The sequence below is a fragment of the Oenanthe melanoleuca genome, chromosome 15 (genome assembly GCF_029582105.1).
Source record: "Oenanthe melanoleuca isolate GR-GAL-2019-014 chromosome 15, OMel1.0, whole genome shotgun sequence".
NCBI lineage: Eukaryota > Metazoa > Chordata > Aves > Passeriformes > Muscicapidae > Oenanthe > Oenanthe melanoleuca.
This window is the reverse complement of record NC_079349.1, coordinates 6,790,257-6,811,789: the sequence shown is the minus strand read 5'-3', so window position 1 is coordinate 6,811,789 and position 21,533 is coordinate 6,790,257. Positions and strand designations below refer to the sequence as shown.

Genomic DNA, 21,533 nt, shown 5'->3' with positions numbered 1-21,533 from the left:
AACTTGTCCTTGCCTCTTCCAGCTTGCATGGAATTTTAGGCTTTGCAAAGTCCAGGGCTGAGAAAGCAAACAAAAAGTGTTTGTCTCTGGATTTGTGTGCTCACCTCATCTGCTCTGATCTGCCCAAGCACTGGCAATTGGCTCCTTTCTGGAGGCACCAGAGTATTCACTGCTGCTTGGAGTGATGCTGCTCACAGCCCATTAGACACTTGAAGTGCCATGAAGACCTACTGCCTCACTTTGCTGCGAGCATTATCCTTCTCCTCATACAAAAACGTTACTGTGTGCTCTGAAATCCAGCCTGTCTGTACCCCAGATCAGTGTGCAGTGAATGCCTTCCATCTGAGGTGCAGACGAAGAGCTGGGCATTTCAAGTGCTGCTGCACAATTACAGTCCATTCCTTTACAAGTATATCAAAACCTCTGTCCTGGGTCTTCATGTATGTCAGTAAGTGCAAACTGACTCTTAGTAGGTCCTTACTCCCTGCAGGACAGTGCAGAGTTCAAAGCAATGTGCAGAGCAGGATTTTGCTGGGTTGCTGAGTATTTGCAGGTATATTGCAGCCTGTCCAAGCCCTGCTCTGAGCAGCATGTGAGTGCAGCTCCTGGCAGTAGCCAATGGCTTGGCTACAACTGGGGTTGCTCTTCTGGGTTCCTAGGCTCACAGCAGCTACTGGGTGTGTACAGAGCATCTCTGGAAGGTCTGAGCTCTGAGTCCAGCCCAGCCCAGGCCTGTCTGCTGGCTGTGCACACCATGTAAAGTCATCCAGTGTCACAGCTCACACAGCACATCCTGCCCACTGGCTGCAGGGTCAGCCTGTACCTGGTCAAATAGGTCTGGAATGGCTGGGCAGCTTCTGAATGTGAGGGTGATGGGTGAGTTTACCCCTGTGGTTACCACTCAGATTGGGTTATTGGTATTCTTGTTCCTTCTCTGTATTTGTCCCACATTAGTTCACATGAAAATACTGGCTTTTCTCAGATATTTGGAGACTTTTAAAAAAGAGAGGAAAGGAACATGATCCAGAGCTTTCAGTCAGCTTTGTGAAAAGGGTAGATTGTGTTTTACTTTGGGGGTGATATATAGCCCAGGTAAGATTTTTAACCAAGGACCATTACATCTCAAGTTGACTTTTTAATTGATTTAGCTTCTCTGATCTGTACATTGCCAGACATGAACCACTAGCCTTTGAATGGAGTCCAGAGTGTAATGGAAAGGTCACTGAAACCCTATCAGCTCTTGTTAAACCTGAGTGAATTTCTACTCAGCACATCTCTTGTGAATAATTAAACACAGTTAGGCAGGTGATGGATTTGAACCTCTATCTCTAGTGTTCATCTGTATTTCAATGAGGAAGGAACTCATGAAATTAATGAAGTTTTGGATGGTGGGATTTGGGGTGATTTTTTGCCTCTTCTGATGAGTAACTGCACCTGAAAACTCAGGGTAGATGTTTTGGTAGGTTCTATTTATCACCAGCATGAGCTGTTTTATGTAGCACTTAGCTCTCGTCACTTACTGCTTTTCAGTAATAAATTTTCCAGTATTTACTTGTCCTTTTCCCATTTTTTGGTAACATTTGGATTTGTTATCCTTTACTTTGATATCACTTTCTGTCAGTACAACTGCCATACTCACAGTGAGAGTGTAGTGCTATGGCAACGATGTATTATCTGCAGTCTTGCCAATGAGTAAGATGTGGTGCAGAAATTAGTTCACTTATCAAAATCTGATGTGCAGAGCTGAGCTAAGAACCTGGCAGTCCAAAACCTCCTGCTATTTTCACAAGACCTGCTGTTCTGTTTCATATTGGTTATGACACTCACATAAATTCTCTCCTGACTGTTCCCAATGATGCCTTGTTAAACCTACGGATGTCTCAGCATCTTGGAAAATATTTTTAGATGTACAATAATCTTCATGCTATCTTTGATAGTGACAAAAAATGGAAAATGAGTATTTTTTTTTCTTCCCTTACTATTGCAGAAAGGTACTTTTCTGTAATTTCAGGGTAGGGAAAAAATATATAAATAGAAAATCTCACCCAGAATGGGAAATGTGAGAAATGTGTTAGATTAACACTGCTGAAGACTGAGAGAGCTTTGCCCTTCTCTGCTCTGTGGCACAGACTGGGCCATACACAGCTTTCAGGATGTGTCTTGCACCTTCTCTGTCCCACATACAAACTAGTGGAAAGGTCTTTAAAGTACAGTGTTTACATTCAATTCCAAATCCTTCTGCAGCATGGGTGGATTCATTTATGTTCCAGCTGGTGCAGTGCTGGACTTTTACCCCTGTGGACCTGTCCTCCTCTGGTGTGTCCTCTCAGGCATCCTGACTGTTGTGCCTTGGGCACCCCAGGATGTTGGTTCCAGCTCCTAGAGTTGATATTAGAAATGTTAAATCTTTGGTTAGATGATTAGAAATGCTTTATATGGATTTTACTGTGCAAACATTTTTAACAGTCAGGAAATGACTCTTGGAAAGGAATCAGGAATCAGGGACAGGCTTCTACAGTTTTGGACATTGTTTGAAAGTTTCCAGTGAAATTAGTACTTGTTCTTAGTCAAATTGTGTTTGCTTGTTGACCCCTCTTACGTAATTAATCCCTACTTCACTGAGCTGCTTCTACTTGCATGCACTGAATCAGCTATTTCACATTACTCTTTTACCACTGTAGTGGTGGCAGAAGTACATTTGAGCTGAGATGCTTTCTCTTCCATGTTATAACCCTGCGCCTTGTGATTTGTGGAGAAATAAATGGTTTTGTTGTGCATCAGCCATCTGTTTGAGGCTGAGGGGAAGGATGTGTGGTAATCTAATCAAATATTAGGTACAAGGATGAGACAATCCTTGAGGGTCTTCTTATTAGGTGTGTCCAAAGCTTGGATGCCCATCTCTTGAGGTTCCCATATCTCTGTATACTGCGCGAGCAGCTTCCAGAAAGGGCAGGGTTGTAGCCTGCTGCCCATGTCCTGCTCCTTGTCTCTGGCCTGCAGACATGTGCTCACATGTGCTTGTGGTGCTCCAGGCAGGCTGTGAAATGAACCACCATCCTTGTTTGCTGGGTAAATCACAGCCCCATCCTCACACCATGGCCCAGCAGCAGGAGCCTCACCCCTGCCCGTTCAGGGGAGGCTGGTGGGTGCCCAGAGCTGCCTCCAGGGACACAGACACCACAGCCACCAGCCTGGCCTCACAGAGAGGCTTTGAGACTTTCCAGCTCTCTCAAACTCCCCTGCAGTGGGAAAGGTGGTCTGACAGGGGTTTGGTCTCATTTGCAGAATATGTAACTGGGGTGGCTGGGGGAGTAGGTGGCTTTTGATGGCTCTGTGAGCCAATGTCAGAGCCAAGACTAGAACTAGAACCTGGTTCTTGAAATCCCAGGCTCCCTTCTCTGGGGCCTACTGTCTCTCTAACCACATTTTAATGGAAAATACCAAATCTTAATTTAGAGCAGGATTCAGGAAAAATGTCCAATTCAATTACTTAATTGTAGGTGAACTATAATCGCAAGACACAAACATGTCTTGCTACAAAGCACCAGGCAGAAAAGCAGAAAGGATTATTTGTTGTTTAATTTAGCAGAGGAAGGCAGCTGATCATGCTAAGTCTATCTGACACCTAGCAAGTTGTGTGATCCTATTTGTTAATCTTTTTAACTTTCCGTTTTATTAGGGTTTCAAGAGCAAATAGGATAAATGAGATTAAATCTGTCGCCCTGAATTACTCTCCACTGAGTTATGAACAAAATCACTCTGTGTCAGAGAAGTATAATTATGAGGGAAATGCTGCCTGTGTAATTGTGTGCTTTGTTTGGAAAAATGCAAGGTCCATAATTATCCCCAGTGTACCGTGGTGGCGTGTGCTGGCTCTGAATTTCTGCAATAAACAAAGCCAAGCGAAGTTTCTCTTTGAAGCAGTCCTTGGGGCAGTATGGCTGGTAGCAGCTACAGTAGCAACATTACCCTTCAGGTCTTCTGGTTGAAGCGAGGGATCCAAATTGACTTGGAATAGGAACACACATTGTACAATTACTTTCCGAGAAAAATCTGGTGATGCTCCATTAGGGGATTATCCACTGGTCCTGGCTGTATTTAATTCATACAGTCCTATAAAAGTTGTGGCACCCTTCCTGCTATATGATTCCACTGTGAGATGAGTTGAAGACACAAAACTGTAGCCTCTTGAAATGTTGGGTTCACCAGCCAAAGAAAGCTTTAAATAATTTGTGCTGTTTGTCTGGATTTGCAACAACTTCTGTTAGGAAAAAGGAAAGCAGAAGTTCAGCTATATTTGTTCCTAAATAGTAGGCATAATTGCTGCTGGAAGTATATCTGGAGAGAAAAAAAAAAGAAACTCTCTACCGGTCCTAAACTGCCTAAACTTCTGCAGCTTTCTTCTTGAGGCAGAGGGGCAGAAGGCAGGCTTTTAGATGATGGATTAGTGGTAAAACAACCTGCTAGGCTCAGATTAGAATTTGTTATTTTGCCAAAAATTATATGTGCATTAGTGGAGAGGGGCAGAGAGGCTGCATCATTTTGGTGAATCCTATTGGGAAATTTCATTTTCTTTTTCAGACCTTTTTACAATTATGAGCCAGGACTTGATCTCCACATCTGTTTTTATTGGCCAGTCTAGTTTACAAATGAGGCCCCTTTTGTCCCATCTAATTTTATGTAATCTGTGATGCTGCATAACAATTCTGGGAAGAAGAAATGGAAGGATTGTGAACTGACCTTGTGGCTAGTATGTACAGTGACTCACTCTATCCTTTATTTCAACTTCCGTGAAGTCTTTTCAGATACACTGTTTACCCATTAAATGAGCTGTGCAGTTTAATAGCTAAAATTCTTCCTAATATTTTTATATATTTGTTGGGAACATGACAAAATAAATCACAGATGAAAATGTTTCAAAATGCTTACATTAATCATCTGAGACAGTCTCTCTCATTATAATATTGTTCAGTGTAACTAGTTATCTAAGAAAGGGTTTCCTGTCCCTTGATTTGCCACCCTACGTGACTTTACTGCCAAGGACATCTCTCCTCCATGCTTGACAAGCAATGGGTAACTTCATAATCTTTCTCTGTGTAGGCAGTTTCTTCATGGGAAGAAATTAAGTCAGTCATGCCCATTACTGAATCTAATTTTACTATAATTTAGAGGGAAGAACTTTTCCCTAAGTAGAATTGATTTTATAACCGCTTACTTCAGGATTTATTTTGCTTTCCTCCAAAGGATCTGGCAGAAACTGTTGTTAGTGACAGGCCTGCAGCTTGCTTGGCAAGGTCACTGCAGCAGCACCTTTTCTGGCAAGTGAGAAACTTGTGCCTTGCTCTGGTTTTCAGTCATCAGCAGCTGCTCTGAGGCAAACTGAGCAAGGCAGCAAGTCAGTATGACCTCGCTACTTGTTGAAATTCCACCTTTTGGGAAACATAAGGTTCTTAGGGTAGGTACCTCATGGAGTCAAGCTGTCTTTGGCTGATTTTTTTTCCTTCTCCCTTAGTTAGCCTGGAGGTTTGGCCCTGGCCACAGACATGTCTTGCTCATGGCTTTACAAGTCGTGGGTAGGGCTTGTCCATCTTTTCCTCACTCCAAGCCAAGTGAAGCATATACAAGGAAAGCACTTTTGCAGCAGTGCAAAAAAGTGGTAAAAGCCCAGCTGTGAAGGGGTGGGGAGTGCAAAACAATCTTTTTGCCTGCACACAAGGAAATGGGAGAAGCTTTCTAACACTGGCCACAAGAGCAGGTTTGACAGTGTCCCTTCAAGGTCAATAACACCATTCTCAGCTGTTCAAAACAGCCTATTGCACATTCGTGGAAGAAGGCTGCTTGCTTGTTGTTTTCTCCTTTGCACAGGCTTCAGCCTGACAGACAATCAGATCCAGCTGTAGATGTAATTGCAGGCAAAAGGCCAGAATACATGGGCCAGTGTGTGATTTATGCTAATGGCAGCAGGTGTTGCTGAGTGCCTGCCTCCTTGGCAGCCTTGGAAGAGTTCTTGGCTGTCAAGACACGTGGAAATCTAAGAAGCAACTCAGTGAGGGGTCTTTTTTTCAATTACATGCTTTGACCCACATTCTCCCTTTTTGTATATTTACAAGTATCATGAGATTGATCAGATTTTTTCTCCTCAGTTTCCCTGTGGGACCAAACCTCCTTCTGCAGACAGGAGAAATACATTCAGTGGGGTGTTCAGAGGTTGTGAATGGTTGAGTGAATGCACACTGCTTTTTATTTGGTGAAGCTGCCTGTAAGGCAGTCTCTTTTCTGCCTCATCATGCCCTTCTCTGCTGGTGGGAAGTGTTCTTTGCAGTTTGAACAATTTTTCTCTAATTAACAGGCGTTTCCCCATCCTCTCTACAAAATCTCCTACTCATTCTCCTTTACCCTTTATCTTCAATTCCTCTCAGTTACACTCCCTGGGTAAGCAACAAATCTTTCTGGTGCTTCTTAACATTGTTCACATGGCATATGGCATCTACTTTCTTTTTGATATTGCATTTTTTTCTGCTGACACCTGCAAAGCCCGTGCTTGGTCTGACAAAACTTTCCCCCAAGGAGCGGTTTTGTAGCGTTGGTTCTGAGTGTTGAAAACCATGGAAGCTTAGTGAGAAGCGAATGTGATTCTCTTTGCCCCTGCTTTGGGGATCAGTGGTTTGAATCCTATTGTGCTTTACACCAGGGAAAATTGAAAGTAACCCCAGCTGCAACAAGGCTGTAGAGAAGGTAACAGAAATGCAACAATGGGATGAAGCTTTTACACAAAGTAGTAAAATGCCAGGTTGCAGATAAGGCAATAGAGTGGCAAAGCTCTGTGAGCCTGTGAACAATTGGTGCTTTCTGTGCTCTGGAACAAAGCAGCTTTACAGAGGGTGTTGCAGTGATCACTGGATCTGGCTCCGTGGAAATTTCTGTTAAATTGCAAATTCAGCCTTGCTGCATGGTTGGGGAGGGCAGAGTACTTCTCTGTGTGGTGGTAGTGAGTGGGAAGAACCTAAGCTGAACTTCTCTTCTCCACAGGTGCCCCTGGTTGACAAAAGCCATCTCCCCAGCCATCCCAGTGTACAATGGACTCGTTTTCTTGTTTGTACTGGCAAACTTCAGCATGGCAACTTTCATGGACCCTGGAGTTTTCCCACGAGGTAACAGAAATGGGACAGTTGTAGGGTTGGGGGGGGCACTGAAAATCCAAGCCAAAGGAGGTGCCAGGTGTCCAAACACACAAGTTGCTGACTAATCTTGTAGACTTTATTTATTTACTATACTTGACTGTCATTAGGAATGGGATGGCAGTGAAATTCTGGATACCCTCCAGTTCTCTTCTGAGCTCCTGGATGTCCTTGCACTTGCTCAGACTGGCACTCGAGGGCACAGGATTGTGTAGAATGGTTCTCCTTGTGTAGCTCTCCTGAGAGATGTGATTTTGATTGCTATCCCCTGTGTCATGCTGGCACACTGGATTTAAGTCACTGTCTTCTCAATAGGTAGCAGAGCTGGCAGAGGGGAGAGGCTAAACTTTCTGAAACAGTTTCATCAAAGCAGTCGTTCCAGAATACCTTAAAAGAAAGGCAGAAGCATTGAAGACTAGAACAGATAATGATTAAGGCTTGCCTTAGAGTGTCTAAAAATGTATACATTTAGAAAAATATTCCTGCTTAAATTAGTACTGATTCACAGCTGATTAAATAGGATAGAGATCACTCAGCTTTTGTAATGGGAACCACAGTGCAGCTATCTCTTTTAACACATCCTAATGAGAGAATTATCACCTCATTTTATCTGTCTTCCAATAATTATTCACATGAAGTTTGCAGCAGAGACTGCTTTAGGCAGTCTGTCTAAACCAATGGATCTGTGCTGTCTGCAAGCTGTGCTTCTTCACCTCTACTCACCAAATTCAGTGTCTATTTCGAATTGCTACCTGACAAGAACAAGGTTCCTGAATAGCAAGGCCAGGTTTCTCCAGGTAGCAGGGTCTAATGATGAGCATCTCTGCCATTCATCTCAGCTGAAGCTTCGGAACCCCTGATTAAGTGTTGCAGCACTCCAATTAAGGAAATTATTGTGTATAAAGTCAGAGGGAAAATTCAGTCACTTATGTAGGATCAACTGATACAGTATGGGTGCTTAAAGCTACAAATGCTAGTGACTTTCAAAAGGACTTATGCAGGTGGAGTTTTAAGGAGTTTGCTGGACTTGCTAGTTTCTTTATCTCAGCAGAGATAGCGGTGGTTAATTAAACATTAAACATTCTCATCCAGTGTGTTTGTGCAGGGCAGTTCCCTCAAAGCAGAGCTGGACATTACCAGGCCCCAGGAGTGCTCAGTGCTGAGTGTACGGTCAGTTCATGCCTTCCTTTGGGCTTCTCTAACTTCCTTTTGCAAATAAGTTCTTCATTTTGGACTTTGCTTTTAAGGAAGAAACAAACAGGGAGATCAAACAGAAACTTTCTCATCACCTTCCCTCCCTTCCCATCTCCCTTTGCACAAGGGAGTCAGGAGCAGAGCAGGAAGAGAAGGAGTTCCTAAAATTCACCCTTCTACTGTCTCTCACTTTTTTTGTGGCCTTGGCCCACATCTCTGTGCTGTGCTTTGTCAGGAAGATGTTGGGAGCAAGGGGAGAGAAAAGACATGGCATTTGTCCTGGGAGAAAGTAATGGAAGTAGGAGTTTAGATGTGTGAAGGAAGCGAACTGATAAGGGAAAAGATGGAAAATACTATAAATACCAGTGCTGGGAGGAAAGAGGAGCAGATGTTATTTCAGATCACAAGTGTGCTTGCGAAAAAAAGCTTATCACCACCCCATGCCGCCCGCAGAGCTGCCAGCGCAAGGAGTTCAGGAATTGTAGGAGTGACTAAAAATGAATACACAATCACTCTGTGCTTTTTGCTGTTGAAATTAGGTTTAGTCTTCTTGGTTTTCAAGCTTTTTAGCACATTTCTGGTAGTTAGGAATTTACTTCATAACCAAAACAACAAATAAGCAGTACAAAAGCTGAGACTAATGAAATCACACAATTCCTATATGGAAGCCACCAAAATTGAGTGAAAATATGAGACTTGGCTGCTCCATGTCAGTGGATCAGTGTATGAGCATCTGTGTAGTAAGATATATTCCTTTGTCTATATATTCTTCTGCTCAGGTCACTGGAAACTGGAAATAATCACATTTCCAGCTACATGATGTGACCTTACAGGTCTGGCAGATAGGACCTCGTCTATAGGGGGAAATGATAGAACTTGGGCTGCAGAAACTCAGCTTGTTGAAGTGGAGCTTAATCAAACTCCCAGATCTGTTACTCATTTTTTAAAATATTTTTAAAAATCTGTTGGCTCTCTGGATCTTTCTGGTATGAATCAGGATTGGCTCTGTGTGAGTGAATTTCTGGTAATACAGAAATGAATGACTAGGAAAGGAAGTATTAAGTAACTGAAATTGGGGCTGCCTTGAAAAATCTGATTTACAGTCTAGGCTGAGACTTGCAATGTTTTTTTGCTGGCTAATTATACCAACTACAATTGACTTGTATTTTTTATGTGAATCTGTTTTGTACAAAGTCTGTGTTTGAGTTCTGCAAAAGGAACATGTTTAAATGTATGTAGGTATATATAATGTACAGACTTTTTGCCAGCAGTCAGATTTTTTATAAAAGCTTAAATGGTTTGACTGTTCTGGTGTCTTTTCATCTGCCCACATGTATTACACAGTTTGGGCACGTTCATACTGATTTTGGAGAACCTACAGACTATATTTATAAAAGTGCCTAAGGGATTTAGAGTCTGTCTCTCTCTAAGAGTCCCACTGACTAGTTATGAAGGAAAATTGTAGGGAATGATGCCAGTACAGCACTCTACTTCCATGCAAAAACGTTAATCCAGAGAATACTCTTGCAGATAAATACTGTAGCTGAGCCAGATCCCAAGCCCATCTAAGTGAAGGGAGAAATTCCCTCTGAAGTTAATGGAAATTGGATCATGATAACACATCTAGAGAAGATTTAATATAGAACTGCATGACAGTAATTGATGCTCCTCTGGGACAACATTATCAAATTCCACCTAATTTGGAGCCAGTCAACCAATGCCAGCTGCACTATAATGTTTAACCAGGTGTTAAATAGATGTGAACTTCTTAGATTTTCTGTCAGGAGGAAACAAATAAAGAGCACAGGAATCTAGAATAATATTTTTTCTTCCCAGTATATATTTGTCTGTTATAGACTGGGTTTTATTTTGTGCATTTATTTTTAAAAGGACTCTTTTCTTGAGCAGGACAGAGATGATAAACCATCAGTCCCCAGTAAGGGGAGTGTGCAGTGTCCCTGTGTCCCAGGTACTGACAGGATCAGCTCATTTCTCTTTGCCCTCAGCTATCCCCACTAACTCTCAGCTTTGCGTTGAGCAGCAGACGAAGATGAGGACAAAGATGACGACTTCCGCGCGCCGCTGTACAAGAACGTGGAGATCAAAGGAATCCAAGTACGGATGAAGTGGTGCGCCACCTGCCACTTCTACCGCCCGCCCCGCTGCTCCCACTGCAGCGTCTGTGACAACTGCGTGGAGGTAACCCTGCCATGGTGAACCTGCCCTGTAACCCTGCCCTGTAACCCTGCCATTGTAACTCTGCCCTGTAACCCTGCCCTGTAACCCTGCTATTGTAACCCTGCCCTTGTAACCCTGCCCTTGTAACCCTGCCATTGTAACTCTGCCCTGTAACCCTGCCCTGTAACCCTGCTATTGTAACCCTGCCATGGTAACCCTGCCCTGTAACCCTGCCCTGTAAACCCTGCCCTGTAACCCTGCCCTGTAACCCTGCCATGGTAACCCTGCCATGGTGAACCTGCCCTGTAACTCTGCCCTGTAACCCTGCCCTGTAACCCTGCCCTGTAACCCTGCCCTGTAACCCTGCCATTGTAATCCTGCCCTGTAACCCTGCCCTGTAACCCTGCTATTGTAACCCTGCCCTGTAACCCTGCCCTGTAACCCTGCCCTGTAACCCTGCCATGGTGAACCTGCCCTGTAACTCTGCCCTGTAACCCTGCCATTGTAACCCTGCCCTGTAAACCCTGCCCTGTAACCCTGCCATGGTAACCCTGCCATTGTAACCCTGCCATTGTAATCCTGCCCTGTAACCCTGCCATGTAACCCTGCCATTGTAACCCTGCCCTGTAACCCTGCCCTGGTAACCCTGCCATTGTAACCCTGCCATTGTAATCCTGCCGTGTTAACCCTGCCCTGGTAACCCTGCCATTGTAACCCTGCCCTGGTAACCCTGCCATTGTAACCCTGCCATTGTAACCCTGCCCTGTAAACCCTGCCATGGTGAACCTGCCCTGTAACCCTGCCCTGGTAACCCTGCCCTGTAACCCTGCCCTGTAACCCTGCCCTGTAACCCTGCCCTGTAACTCTGCCCTGTACTCACTGCCCTGTAACCCTGCCATGGTAACCCTGCCTTGTAACCCTGCCATTGTAACCCTGCCCTGTAATTGTAACCCTGCCATTGTAACCCTGCCATTGTAACCCTGCCATGGTTACCCTGCCCTGTAACCCTGCCATGGTAACCCTGCCCTGTAACCCTGCCCTGGTTACCCTGCCATGGTGAACCTGCCCTGTAACCCTGCCCTGGTAACCCTGCCCGGTAACCCTGCCCTGTAACCCTGCCCTGTAACCCTGCCATGGTAACCCTGCCATTGTAACCCTGCCCTGTAACTCTGCCCTGTAACTCTGCCTTGTAACCCTGCCATGGTTACCCTGCCCTGTAACCCTGCCCTGTAACCCTGCCATGGTAACCCTGCCATGGTTACCCTGCCCTGGTAACCCTGCCCTGTAACCCTGCCCTGTAACCCTGCTCTGTAACCCTGCCATTGTAACCCTGCCCTGTAACCCTGCCATGGTTACCCTGCCCTGTAACCCTGCCCTGTAACCCTGCCCTGGTAACCCTGCCCTGTAACCCTGCCCTGGTAACCCTGCCATGGTTACCCTGCCCTGTAACCCTGCCCTGTAACCCTGCCATTGTAACCCTGCCATTGTAACCCTGCCATGTAACCCTGCCATGGTTACCCTGCCATGGTAACCCTGCCCTGTAACCCTGCCATGGTTACCCTGCCCTGTAACCCTGCCCTGTAACCCTGCTGTGCCTCAGGGCACCCTGGGCTCTGCCTCAGGGCTGGGCTTGCACCTGCTCTTGCCAACAGGCCTTTGGGTTGCCTCAGTTCTTGGCAGTTCACAGCTGTGGCCTTGCTGGGCTCCCACTGAGCAGAACCATTTGAAGCATAGCCCTCAGTTTTGTGTGTTACAAATTCAACAATGCTTCTTGTCAGCCCTGTCACCAGTGATAATTAAAATTAAAGTTTATAATCCTGGCTGCATCTTCCTTGAAATAGCTAAGGGATTGTGAATGTAAAAAAGGTGTGAATAGGAGAGTTGATACAGAGTTCAAGAGAGCAAGAAATTCAGGATGAACCATTTCAACTTCTCATATGTGAGCTTAAGGCTCATAATTTAATTTGGAGCAAACTGGTGCCTACATTAGTGGACAAGCAGAGAAGCCACAATGGTGTGTGAGTTCAGGAGAACCAAACTTGGAGTTCAGCAAATGGAGCCCATGTTTGTTTCAACACCCCAGCTCAGAGCATGAACTCATTCATGTTTCTAATGTTGATTGCTCTGAATTAGGGGACTTTCCTGATTCTTGTTACCCTTAGGGTCTTGGTGAGTCACACAGGATTTTTTAAAAATAATCCCTAAACAGTAAGATGTGCTTTTGGGCTATAAGCATCTCCCAGACATGTAGGTACAGAGCACTGTATCCACAGTAGTGTCTTGCCAGCGGACTTTTTACTGCTGAGCTAAAAATTCTACTTCTAAAGGATCATTTCTGCTGCAAGGTCTATTTTTTTTTTCAATAGAAAGATGAAATCTTTAATATGTCTAAAATATATTCAGCTGTGCCATTAAAATGAAAGGAATTACTAATCAGAAGGGAAAAAAATACCAGAGTCAGCTGGAATGCTGTATACACTACCTTTGTCCTAATCCTCTTTGCCATAAGCAAGGGAATAGTCCCAAAGAAAGCAGCATAGTTACAAGTGAGGAAAAGGCTGCCTGGATTTATCTTGTGTCAGTCATATATCTAAGTTATAATTATCTGGAAGCAGTGCTGTGCCTAGTAACCATCGATAAATAGGACAAGGCTGTTCTGTTTTGGAAGGCTTTAGAAGGATGTGGGATTTTAGAAGCCTGGGAGTGAGGAGCTGCCAAGGTCCCTGGGTAGAGGGGAATAGCCACAGCTATTTGTAAGTTGTGACACACAGTTTGTTTAGACTGCTGTGAATTGTTGGATAGAGCTGCATTTTTGGTAGAAAACCTGAATCGTACATTCCTAGTTTTAAAACATAAATGTTTTCACTAATTCAAGATCCTGAGGATTGTTTAGATGATGGTAAATTCTCAGTTGTCCCATGGAGTTTCTTTCTTCCACCTTTCCCAGTGGCTCAGCATAAAAATTCATTTTCAGGAAATGAAGTTTTCTCAGGAAAACTCACTGGTATAAACACTTGAAGTTTCATGCTGATGTAAGGCCTCCATGGGAGTTAGTTCTGCACCAGAAATTAAAATGGGAGGGAATCCAAAAAGAACCTGCATAAAATAGCAGAAGGCAAGGTGACTCTGGCTAGTTCTTCACGAGTTCTATTGATAGTCAGATCAGTTGAATGTTCCCTACTATTCTGGTGCACAAGTAAGGAAGGAGTTCTGCTTGTAATTGAATTATTACTGCTGTGGAAGAATGTTGGCAGAAAGTATTAATGACTTCTGAATCAATAAATCATGGCCTTAAACATGTTTTATTGATTCTTGTGATGCTAATTTCCCACTCACCTGTCATATTCTAGGAGAGTTTTGAGACAGTAACAGGAGTGACTCTGCTGGCTTTCCGTGTAGGATCCAGGTAGTTCACTTTCAGTCTAGAATGTACAATAAAAATTATTTTCCCAAATATAAAATTTTGGAACCAATTTGATAAAAATGAATAAACAGTAAAAGCGGACAACACTTGCAGAAATAAATTAAAACTTAAAGGATGCTGTTACCAGAGGGACCCAAAAATGAATCTGTGACAAAAGTAGTCAGATTTTTGTTTTCTTAATTGAAATGTTTGCAGTGAGTACTTACATAGTTTCATAATCCATAGGTATTTTGGGCTGCATACAGCCAGATTTGCATAACAGACAGATATTATGTCAGCATTTCAGATATAGCCTGAAATTATCTTAATATTTAAGTTGCCCCTGTCATTCTTTAATATGTTTTAAGAAAGCTCTAATCCATTTTTTTGTATTTTGTAAATTTTTGGCAAATGCATTGTGCAGAACTTAGAAATCCAAAACTCCCTGTGTCATCATTGAGCAGTGCTTAAAATAGCATTGCCACAAAGTGCAGAATAAACAGTTCATTTGTTGGTGCAATGAATGTGTAATATCTGCTCTGAAGAACACAGAGATAAGAAGGGTTTATTTCTTGCACCTGATCTTGTCTTCACGTCAAGAATAATCCCATTGGAGACAGTGGATTTACATGCTTACAAAAGTGTGTAAAGGCACTTGGAGGCTGTCTGTGGCTTGCCCTCATTATTAAATCTCCTGTTAAAAGAGATCTGTCTTTGTGAGGGACTTTGGACTTGTGATTGAGACAAATAGTTAGGTTTGGATTCATAATTTAATGAACCTGTGCACATCTTTGCCTGTGTCTGATTTAGCTGTTGCTTTTCTTTGTGACCTGCATGGTAAAAAGGTATTTTTGTGATGTTCATTGTTCAGAGTGGACTCATTCAGTGATGTATAAATACTGAAATGTGGGACAGAGAATTTTGCAGCACTACTGCATCTTCAAGCCATTGCAGGTTACAATAACTTCATTGTAATTGACTTATGCTAAGGATGATAAAAAATTAGGGCTTCTACTGCTAGCAGATAAATAGCCTGTCATTTATTTTTAATATATCCTCTCTTCAAACCCTATAAACACTCAAGCACCTCTCCATTCATGGATAGAGGAACCACTTGGTCCTAAAAAGTCTTATAAAAGACAGTCAAGCATTTTGTAAAGCTGCAGAACTAGTCTGATGTAATTTTACATGACAGTGGTTCAGATTCATCTCTAAGGCAATGTATTTTCTTTCACTGTTTGGATATTTTTCCCTATCTCTCCCTTTCTTTACAAGGATTTTGACCATCACTGCCCATGGGTCAACAATTGCATAGGACGGAGGAACTACCGCTATTTTTTTCTCTTCTTGCTGTCCTTAAGTACGCACATGGTTGGAGTCTTCACCTTTGGGCTCATCTTCGTACTAAACCATATGGAAAAGCTGGGAGCAGCTCATACAACCATTACGTATCCTTCCTTTTGGTCTTTCCAGACTCGGGAAAATGTGCAAGAATGAATCTGAATATTTATCCTATGGGAGCTGGTGGAGCCTCTCCTGATCCCCCACTGCTCTCCTCCTGTAAATTCTCAGTGTAGGTTTTCCTCTGTTCCCATTGTACCTGTGTCAGCATGGATTGCTCCAGGAACTGTAGCTGGCCCTTTGTCTTTCTCAGTGTTCGTCATGACAGCCCAGCAGAAGGATGAGCTGCCTCCCTGGATTGGAGCTCTCAACTGCTGTTTGCTATGTTTAAAACTGTTGCTGTATTTTGGAGCAGAATGTGCTCTGGCAGTAGCCCCCTGCATGCTGGTGTAACACATGAACTGCTGGCTCTGAGGGGTAATACTGTTCTTGATAGAGCAGTGCACAGCATTCTTCACAAGACAGAAAGGTAAAGCCAGAATCACTGAGCTCACATTACTTTTTAACCATCTCAAGGGTGAGGACCCAGGCTAGGAGCAGATGGATTTAACTTGGAGATGCAATTTAATTAGGCCTTGCTAAAGGTGAGGGACACTGCACCCATGAGACCCCACCTGGAGTGCTGCACTGACATCAGAAGGATGTGGAGCTGCTGGAGCAAGTCCAGAGGAGACCATGGAGATGCTCAGAGAGCTTGAGTCCCTCTGCTCCAGAGACAGGCTGGGAGAGTTGGTGTTGTTCAGCCTGGAGAAGGCTCTAGGGAGACCTTAGAGCCCTTTCCAGTGCCTAAAGGGGCTCCAGGAGAGCTGGGGAGGACTTTGGACAAAGGTCTGGAGTGAAAATATGGCAGAAAAACTTCAAACTGAAAGAGGGCAGGTTTAGATGAGATTATAGCGTGAATTTCTTCACTATGAGGCCCTGGCACAGGTTGCCCAGAGAAACTGTGGCTGCCCCATCCCTGGAAGTGTCCAAGGCCAGGTTGGACAGGGCTTGGAGCAACCTGGGATAGTGAAAAGTGTCCTATCCACAACAGGGAGCTGGAATTAAGTGATCTTTAAGGTCCCTTCCAACCCAAAGCATTCCATGACATTGTGACAGGTTTTTTTTTTTCTCCTTTTCCTCTCCATGTCTTTCATAGGCTCTTTTTTCCCTTCACTCACCCAAATTTCTTTAACTCTTGGATACAGAATGGCTGTCATGTGTGTGGCTGGGTTATTCTTTATCCCAGTCATTGGTCTCACTGGCTTCCATATTGTTCTAGTGGCCCGAGGGCGCACAACGAATGAACAGGTAAGAAGCAATCCTTTCTCTGTGTTTGTGGCTAAGGTGTTGAGGTGGGAAGGACAATCAGCAAGTCAGCTTGGGTAAAGCAAAAGATTGTCCAAATCTTACCAGTAATGCTCTTATTAGAGCTTTTGTGAAGATCCAAGAAGATTGCCTATTTATTATTATTTTTTTTTTTAATACACTGCAGGCAAAGGTTTCTATTTTTTAGCCACAGACCATCACCACAGACTTATTTATTACTTAAAATCTACTCATGGCCTTGAAATATGTTTTATGTTGTGAGTACCATCAACCCCAGAAGTTCAAACTTTATGAGTCAGACTGAACAATCCATGAGATTGAGTGAAAGAAAGAAAAGGAAAAGGTTAAATCATTTGCCATCTCTCCTGGTATTTTGAACTCCCCCAGCAAACCCACACTGCCCATAATAGGGTCTGAGTTAGCTCTTTGTCTCCCTCTGTGTCTCTCTCTTGTTCTCATGCATATGAACACACAAACACACACAGAGTGCTGTTGGACCCAGCTTGCTTTGCTTCTCCAAACCAAGTGCCAACATGACACCTTGTGCCAAAAAGCCTGTAAAACTCCAGGTCTCCTGCAGTGACTCAAATGTCCATGATCCACAGTCCCTGTGGTTGAAGCAGACCTGCATTCATGTGCACATTAATGGCTTGGTGTGAGTGATAGAGACAATATTGATGGGATCAATAGCAGGCCCCTGCTGCCCCAGGGACAGTTTGCAGGTGTGGCACTGGTCTCAGCCCCCATCCCAAGGCTCATGAACTCTCTGCATTCCTGTGCTTTACCCTTTCACAGCTCCATCTCCTAAGTGCCCCTCACATCTGGGTTTTTGCACATTTTTACCCACCATGTGGTAAACCCCTTGTGGTTTGGGGTTTTTTGAGATGGAATTTTGCTACCCTTGCGTCCATGGGTGCTCTGCAGCTCCCCCTGAGCTGTTTTGGCTGTCCTGGGGGCTGATGGCTCGATGCTGTGGAGCTGTCTGGCTCCTGGGCAGGCTGTGAGCGTTGCAAACATCTGTCTGAGGCCAGGCCTTCATAAACTGAGATGACATTGTCTCCATCCCACAAGAGACAATAAAAACTCTTATCCAGAAGAGTGTGGGAGGTTTACATAAGCAAGGAATCTGAAGTCATCCTGAACTGTTGCCTAACATGGCCTTTGAACAAGGCAAGCTTCCATAGCTGTCATCTTCAAATGCTTTTCTCTGTCCTGCTCAGAATCATCTGCTCTTCATTTTAAAATTGGTTTTGGCCAAGTATTAGGTTTGGTAGTGCTAACAATAGTAGCATGAAACACAGGGCATTTTGGTCTCATAGCCCAAATCATGGTTTGCCTTAGGCTTGTCTTTGTGCAGTGATATAAATTCTCTATGAAAATTTTAGGTTGAAGAAGAAGAAAAAAATTTAATTTTAAAAAACCGTGAAATTTAGCTTCACCTGCTTGTGGCTGCACTAGTATTTAGAAAGGTTGAGATTTTTTCTGTGATCAAAATATCCTGTAAAAATATCCAAGCTGTATCCTAGCTTGGTTTGGTTTCCTGAGCTACCAAACCACTTGAGATTTAATTCATCTTCCCATGCCATTTTGAAAATTAAATATAATCTGAACTTAATTTCTACTTAGTCATATGTAGCAGTTATCTGTAACTAGAGGATGGATGTTCCCAGCCCTGAGGTCCTTTCAGAGGAAGCATATCTAAGTAATTAGAGCACCAGACCAGGAGAGATGGATATGAGATCTGCTTCTGGCTTTGCCATTGTTCTAAAACATTCTCTTTTCCCCTGCAGTCTCAGTGTTGGTTCTCTTTTCTCACACTGGAAGTTATCTACTGTCAGCTTTTCAGTTGCAATATGCTCAGCTTATCTTGTCCTCTTTTCCCAGTACATTTTATAGGCCAGTGGTACAGACATTTTTGGATTTTTACTGTAAATTTTTGGTATTTATTCATGCTGGAGTTTTTAAGTTCTGAGCACTCATAGTAGGCAGACTGTGATTGAAAAGTGCATAATAGCTGGGTTTAGATGTTTCTGAGCTTTCTGAATGCCTCTGAAATTCTTGTGGAATCAAAATAACCCATAACCCAACATCTGCTCATATCCTAGTATTTTTAGTTTCTGAATAGAATAAATAAATACCCTTCCTTCTTAGACTGCTTTCTACCAGTGGATTTCAAACTACTTTAGAAACCAAACTGATATAATTAGTACTGCAATCTGTGAGATGGAGACATTTTATTTTCATACTGTGTTTGAGAAAATGGGCACAGAGATTAAATGCTTTGCCAGCATCTGGCACAAGTCAGCGTGAGCCTAGGATTGAATGCAGATGTGTCAAATGTCCCAGGCCATCCTTTCATCAAAAGGTTGCTCTTCCAAATCTCAGAACTTCCAGCCTGTCTTTCAGCCTCTTAAAGAGCTTTGTGTTATATCAACAAGGCCAGTATAATATATTGCTGAATCATTTAAGTGTTGTTATTTTATGTGCAAGTTATTAAAGTATTTCTGGTACTCTGTAAACTTGTTGCTAGATCAGAACTATGAACTGATTAAAATGCTTTACTTGCAAATAACAATAGCAAGGCTTTTAATGGCAACCACTATTAATCTCCCTGGTTTTATTAGTATTTATCCCCATATGGTGACTTTCAAGTATCTGCCTGTGGAGTACAAACTCTTTATAATGCTTATGAAGCCTTGAATGGATCCCGCCAGTCTAATGAGGCTTGGCTTTTATTAAACCTACTCATTTACAAGCAAACACTAATCACCAGGGAGTTCCTGGCACCCTCCCACATAAGGCAGTGGTTTGCACTCATTGCTGCTCAGGATGGGATCTGAGAGAGAGGAAACATTGCTCTCATCCAGCGTTTGGGAACATTGATTTGACATTGCTGTTGGTTTGGAGGGGACTTGCCAAGGCAGAAGAGGGAAAGTGATGGGAATGAAAGAGACCAAAACAGGATGTCTGGCTGGGAGCAGACACAAATCCAGTGCAGGAGCAGCATGGAGAGGTGAACACATCACTTTGAAACCCAGTCACCTTCAGCAGTGTCCTTTTGGGAAGGATCTTGAGTTGAGTGCCTCCTAGCGGGAATTAGCTGACAGAGGTGGTGTGTTAGAGCTGGAGAGAAAAAGTGCAGCATTCAAAGAAAAAGTATCTATTTGGGAAGGACAGAAGGGTCAGACTTGTTCTTGGCTTTCTGAGGCTTGGATGATGACTTTTATATAACCAGAGGTTTGAGCACTGTCCTGAACATGTTTGCAGGTGACAGGGAAATTTCGTGGTGGAGTGAATCCTTTTACCCGAGGATGCTGTGGAAACGTGGAACACGTGCTCTGCAGCCCCTTGGCTCCCAGGTAGGAGAAATGCTCTTAGCTAGGAATGAGGGAGCAAGAGTTGTTGGGACAGGGGAAGAAAATGTGCTTGACTGGGCTCACAAGCCAAGGATCATTGATTGAATAAGAGGAAAGCAAAGCAAAACAGTCCTGAAGGCAGAGCTCTCTGTTAGCTGCTTCCCTGTTGCATGGCTGTAACTTGTAATTCACCACCCTTATACTAGAAATATTTTTTTGGAATGAGCTTGTCAAATTGTGTTGAGCTCATACCCTTGTCTTCACCAGCTTGTTTATCCAGTGGATTTCAGTAACAAGGTAAATATCCATACTGCTCTCACAGCTTCTTACAGGCAATGTCCAGGCTGCTGGAGAAAAAGAAGAAAGATAAAATCAGCCTTTCTCTTTAAGACTTAAATCTAATTTAAGGCTGCTGTGGTTTTCAATCTCACTGGCACTTTCATTATCATAAAACAGATTATCAATGAGGTCTACATCACGAAACTTGAGATTTTATTGATGGCTTTCTATTTTTGGGGAAATGGATTTATAGTTGCACATTTTGAAACCAGGATCTTAATGCAGTAGATCAGATGGACTATAAATAATTCTAGGTGCTGAGCTGTCCAGCCTGCAAACATGTTCATAATCTTACTACAGGATTTATTTGTGCCTTTTTGGGGTGTTGAACAATTCCAGACCCTGACACTCTTATTTCCCACTTTGTTATACAACAAGTCTTAAAGGACTGTTACATGTGTTAAAGACAATGGAATAGCTGCTTCTCAAACCTTCCAAAATGTGAAAATCAGATCAAGGTGGATGAGGAGAGCCGGGTATGAAATGCTGTGAGACACTTCTGTTAAGAGAGGGGTTGTGAGTACCATCATCATGGCTATTCCCAGAATTACAGCAAACAGCACATTTGTGTTTTGTGAAGACCTGTTCAGATTCTCCTGTATATTGAAGGTCCCTGAGCCATTACTACTAAAATGTCCTGTTCACTACGTAACAGAGAAAGCTGGTGTGTATATTGATATTTAGGCATTGTACAGCCACTAGCCAATTGCACTTAAAGAGTTCTATTGCACTGGAGAGAAATTAGATACCTAAAGTCAGCCATTTCCTCTTAGATTTTTTGCTTCCTATAGACTTGTCATTCTCTTTTACCTCCATTTATTTGAACACTAAATGTGCTACAGAAACAAGTCACCATATGGTAAGTTAGGACTGGCAGCACATCATCTTCTCCATGGTAACTCCCCATTGCTGACTCTTGTTCCCCCAGTCACTGACTCCTACCACAGGGCAGCTGTTTCATGTTAACTGGGATGATCTAGTCAGTTACTTCTGTTGGTGGCAGGCCTCTCTTGCTCTCTTTGTGCTCTTGTCCATTAGTGCTTCAAAAATTGCTGATTTTTTTAATGCATCCTTTCACTTACTGTTTTTTTTTATTGCTGTTTAATTATTACATACATCAAAATAAATGGAGGTTCTTACCTAGATTTTGACACATTCTTAGATCATAACCTGGAA

The 21,533-nt window shown here is 43.2% G+C and overlaps 2 protein-coding genes across 2 annotated transcripts in view; one reads left to right on the top strand and one right to left on the bottom strand.

Moving 5' to 3' along the window:
* Positions 1-21,533, bottom strand: part of GOLGA3 (golgin A3) — a 171,806-nt gene that overhangs the window by 73,482 nt on the left and 76,791 nt on the right. The gene's annotated exons all lie outside the window — the stretch shown is intronic.
* ZDHHC8 (zinc finger DHHC-type palmitoyltransferase 8) overlaps positions 1-21,533 on the top strand; it is a 111,435-nt gene that overhangs the window by 78,372 nt on the left and 11,530 nt on the right. The window contains exons 2-6 of the mRNA XM_056504664.1: positions 7,030-7,151; positions 10,414-10,571; positions 15,229-15,401; positions 16,542-16,644; positions 19,930-20,021. Coding sequence (XP_056360639.1) covers positions 7,030-7,151; positions 10,414-10,571; positions 15,229-15,401; positions 16,542-16,644; positions 19,930-20,021 — 648 coding nt within the window. The remainder of the gene's footprint in view (positions 1-7,029; positions 7,152-10,413; positions 10,572-15,228; positions 15,402-16,541; positions 16,645-19,929; positions 20,022-21,533) is intronic.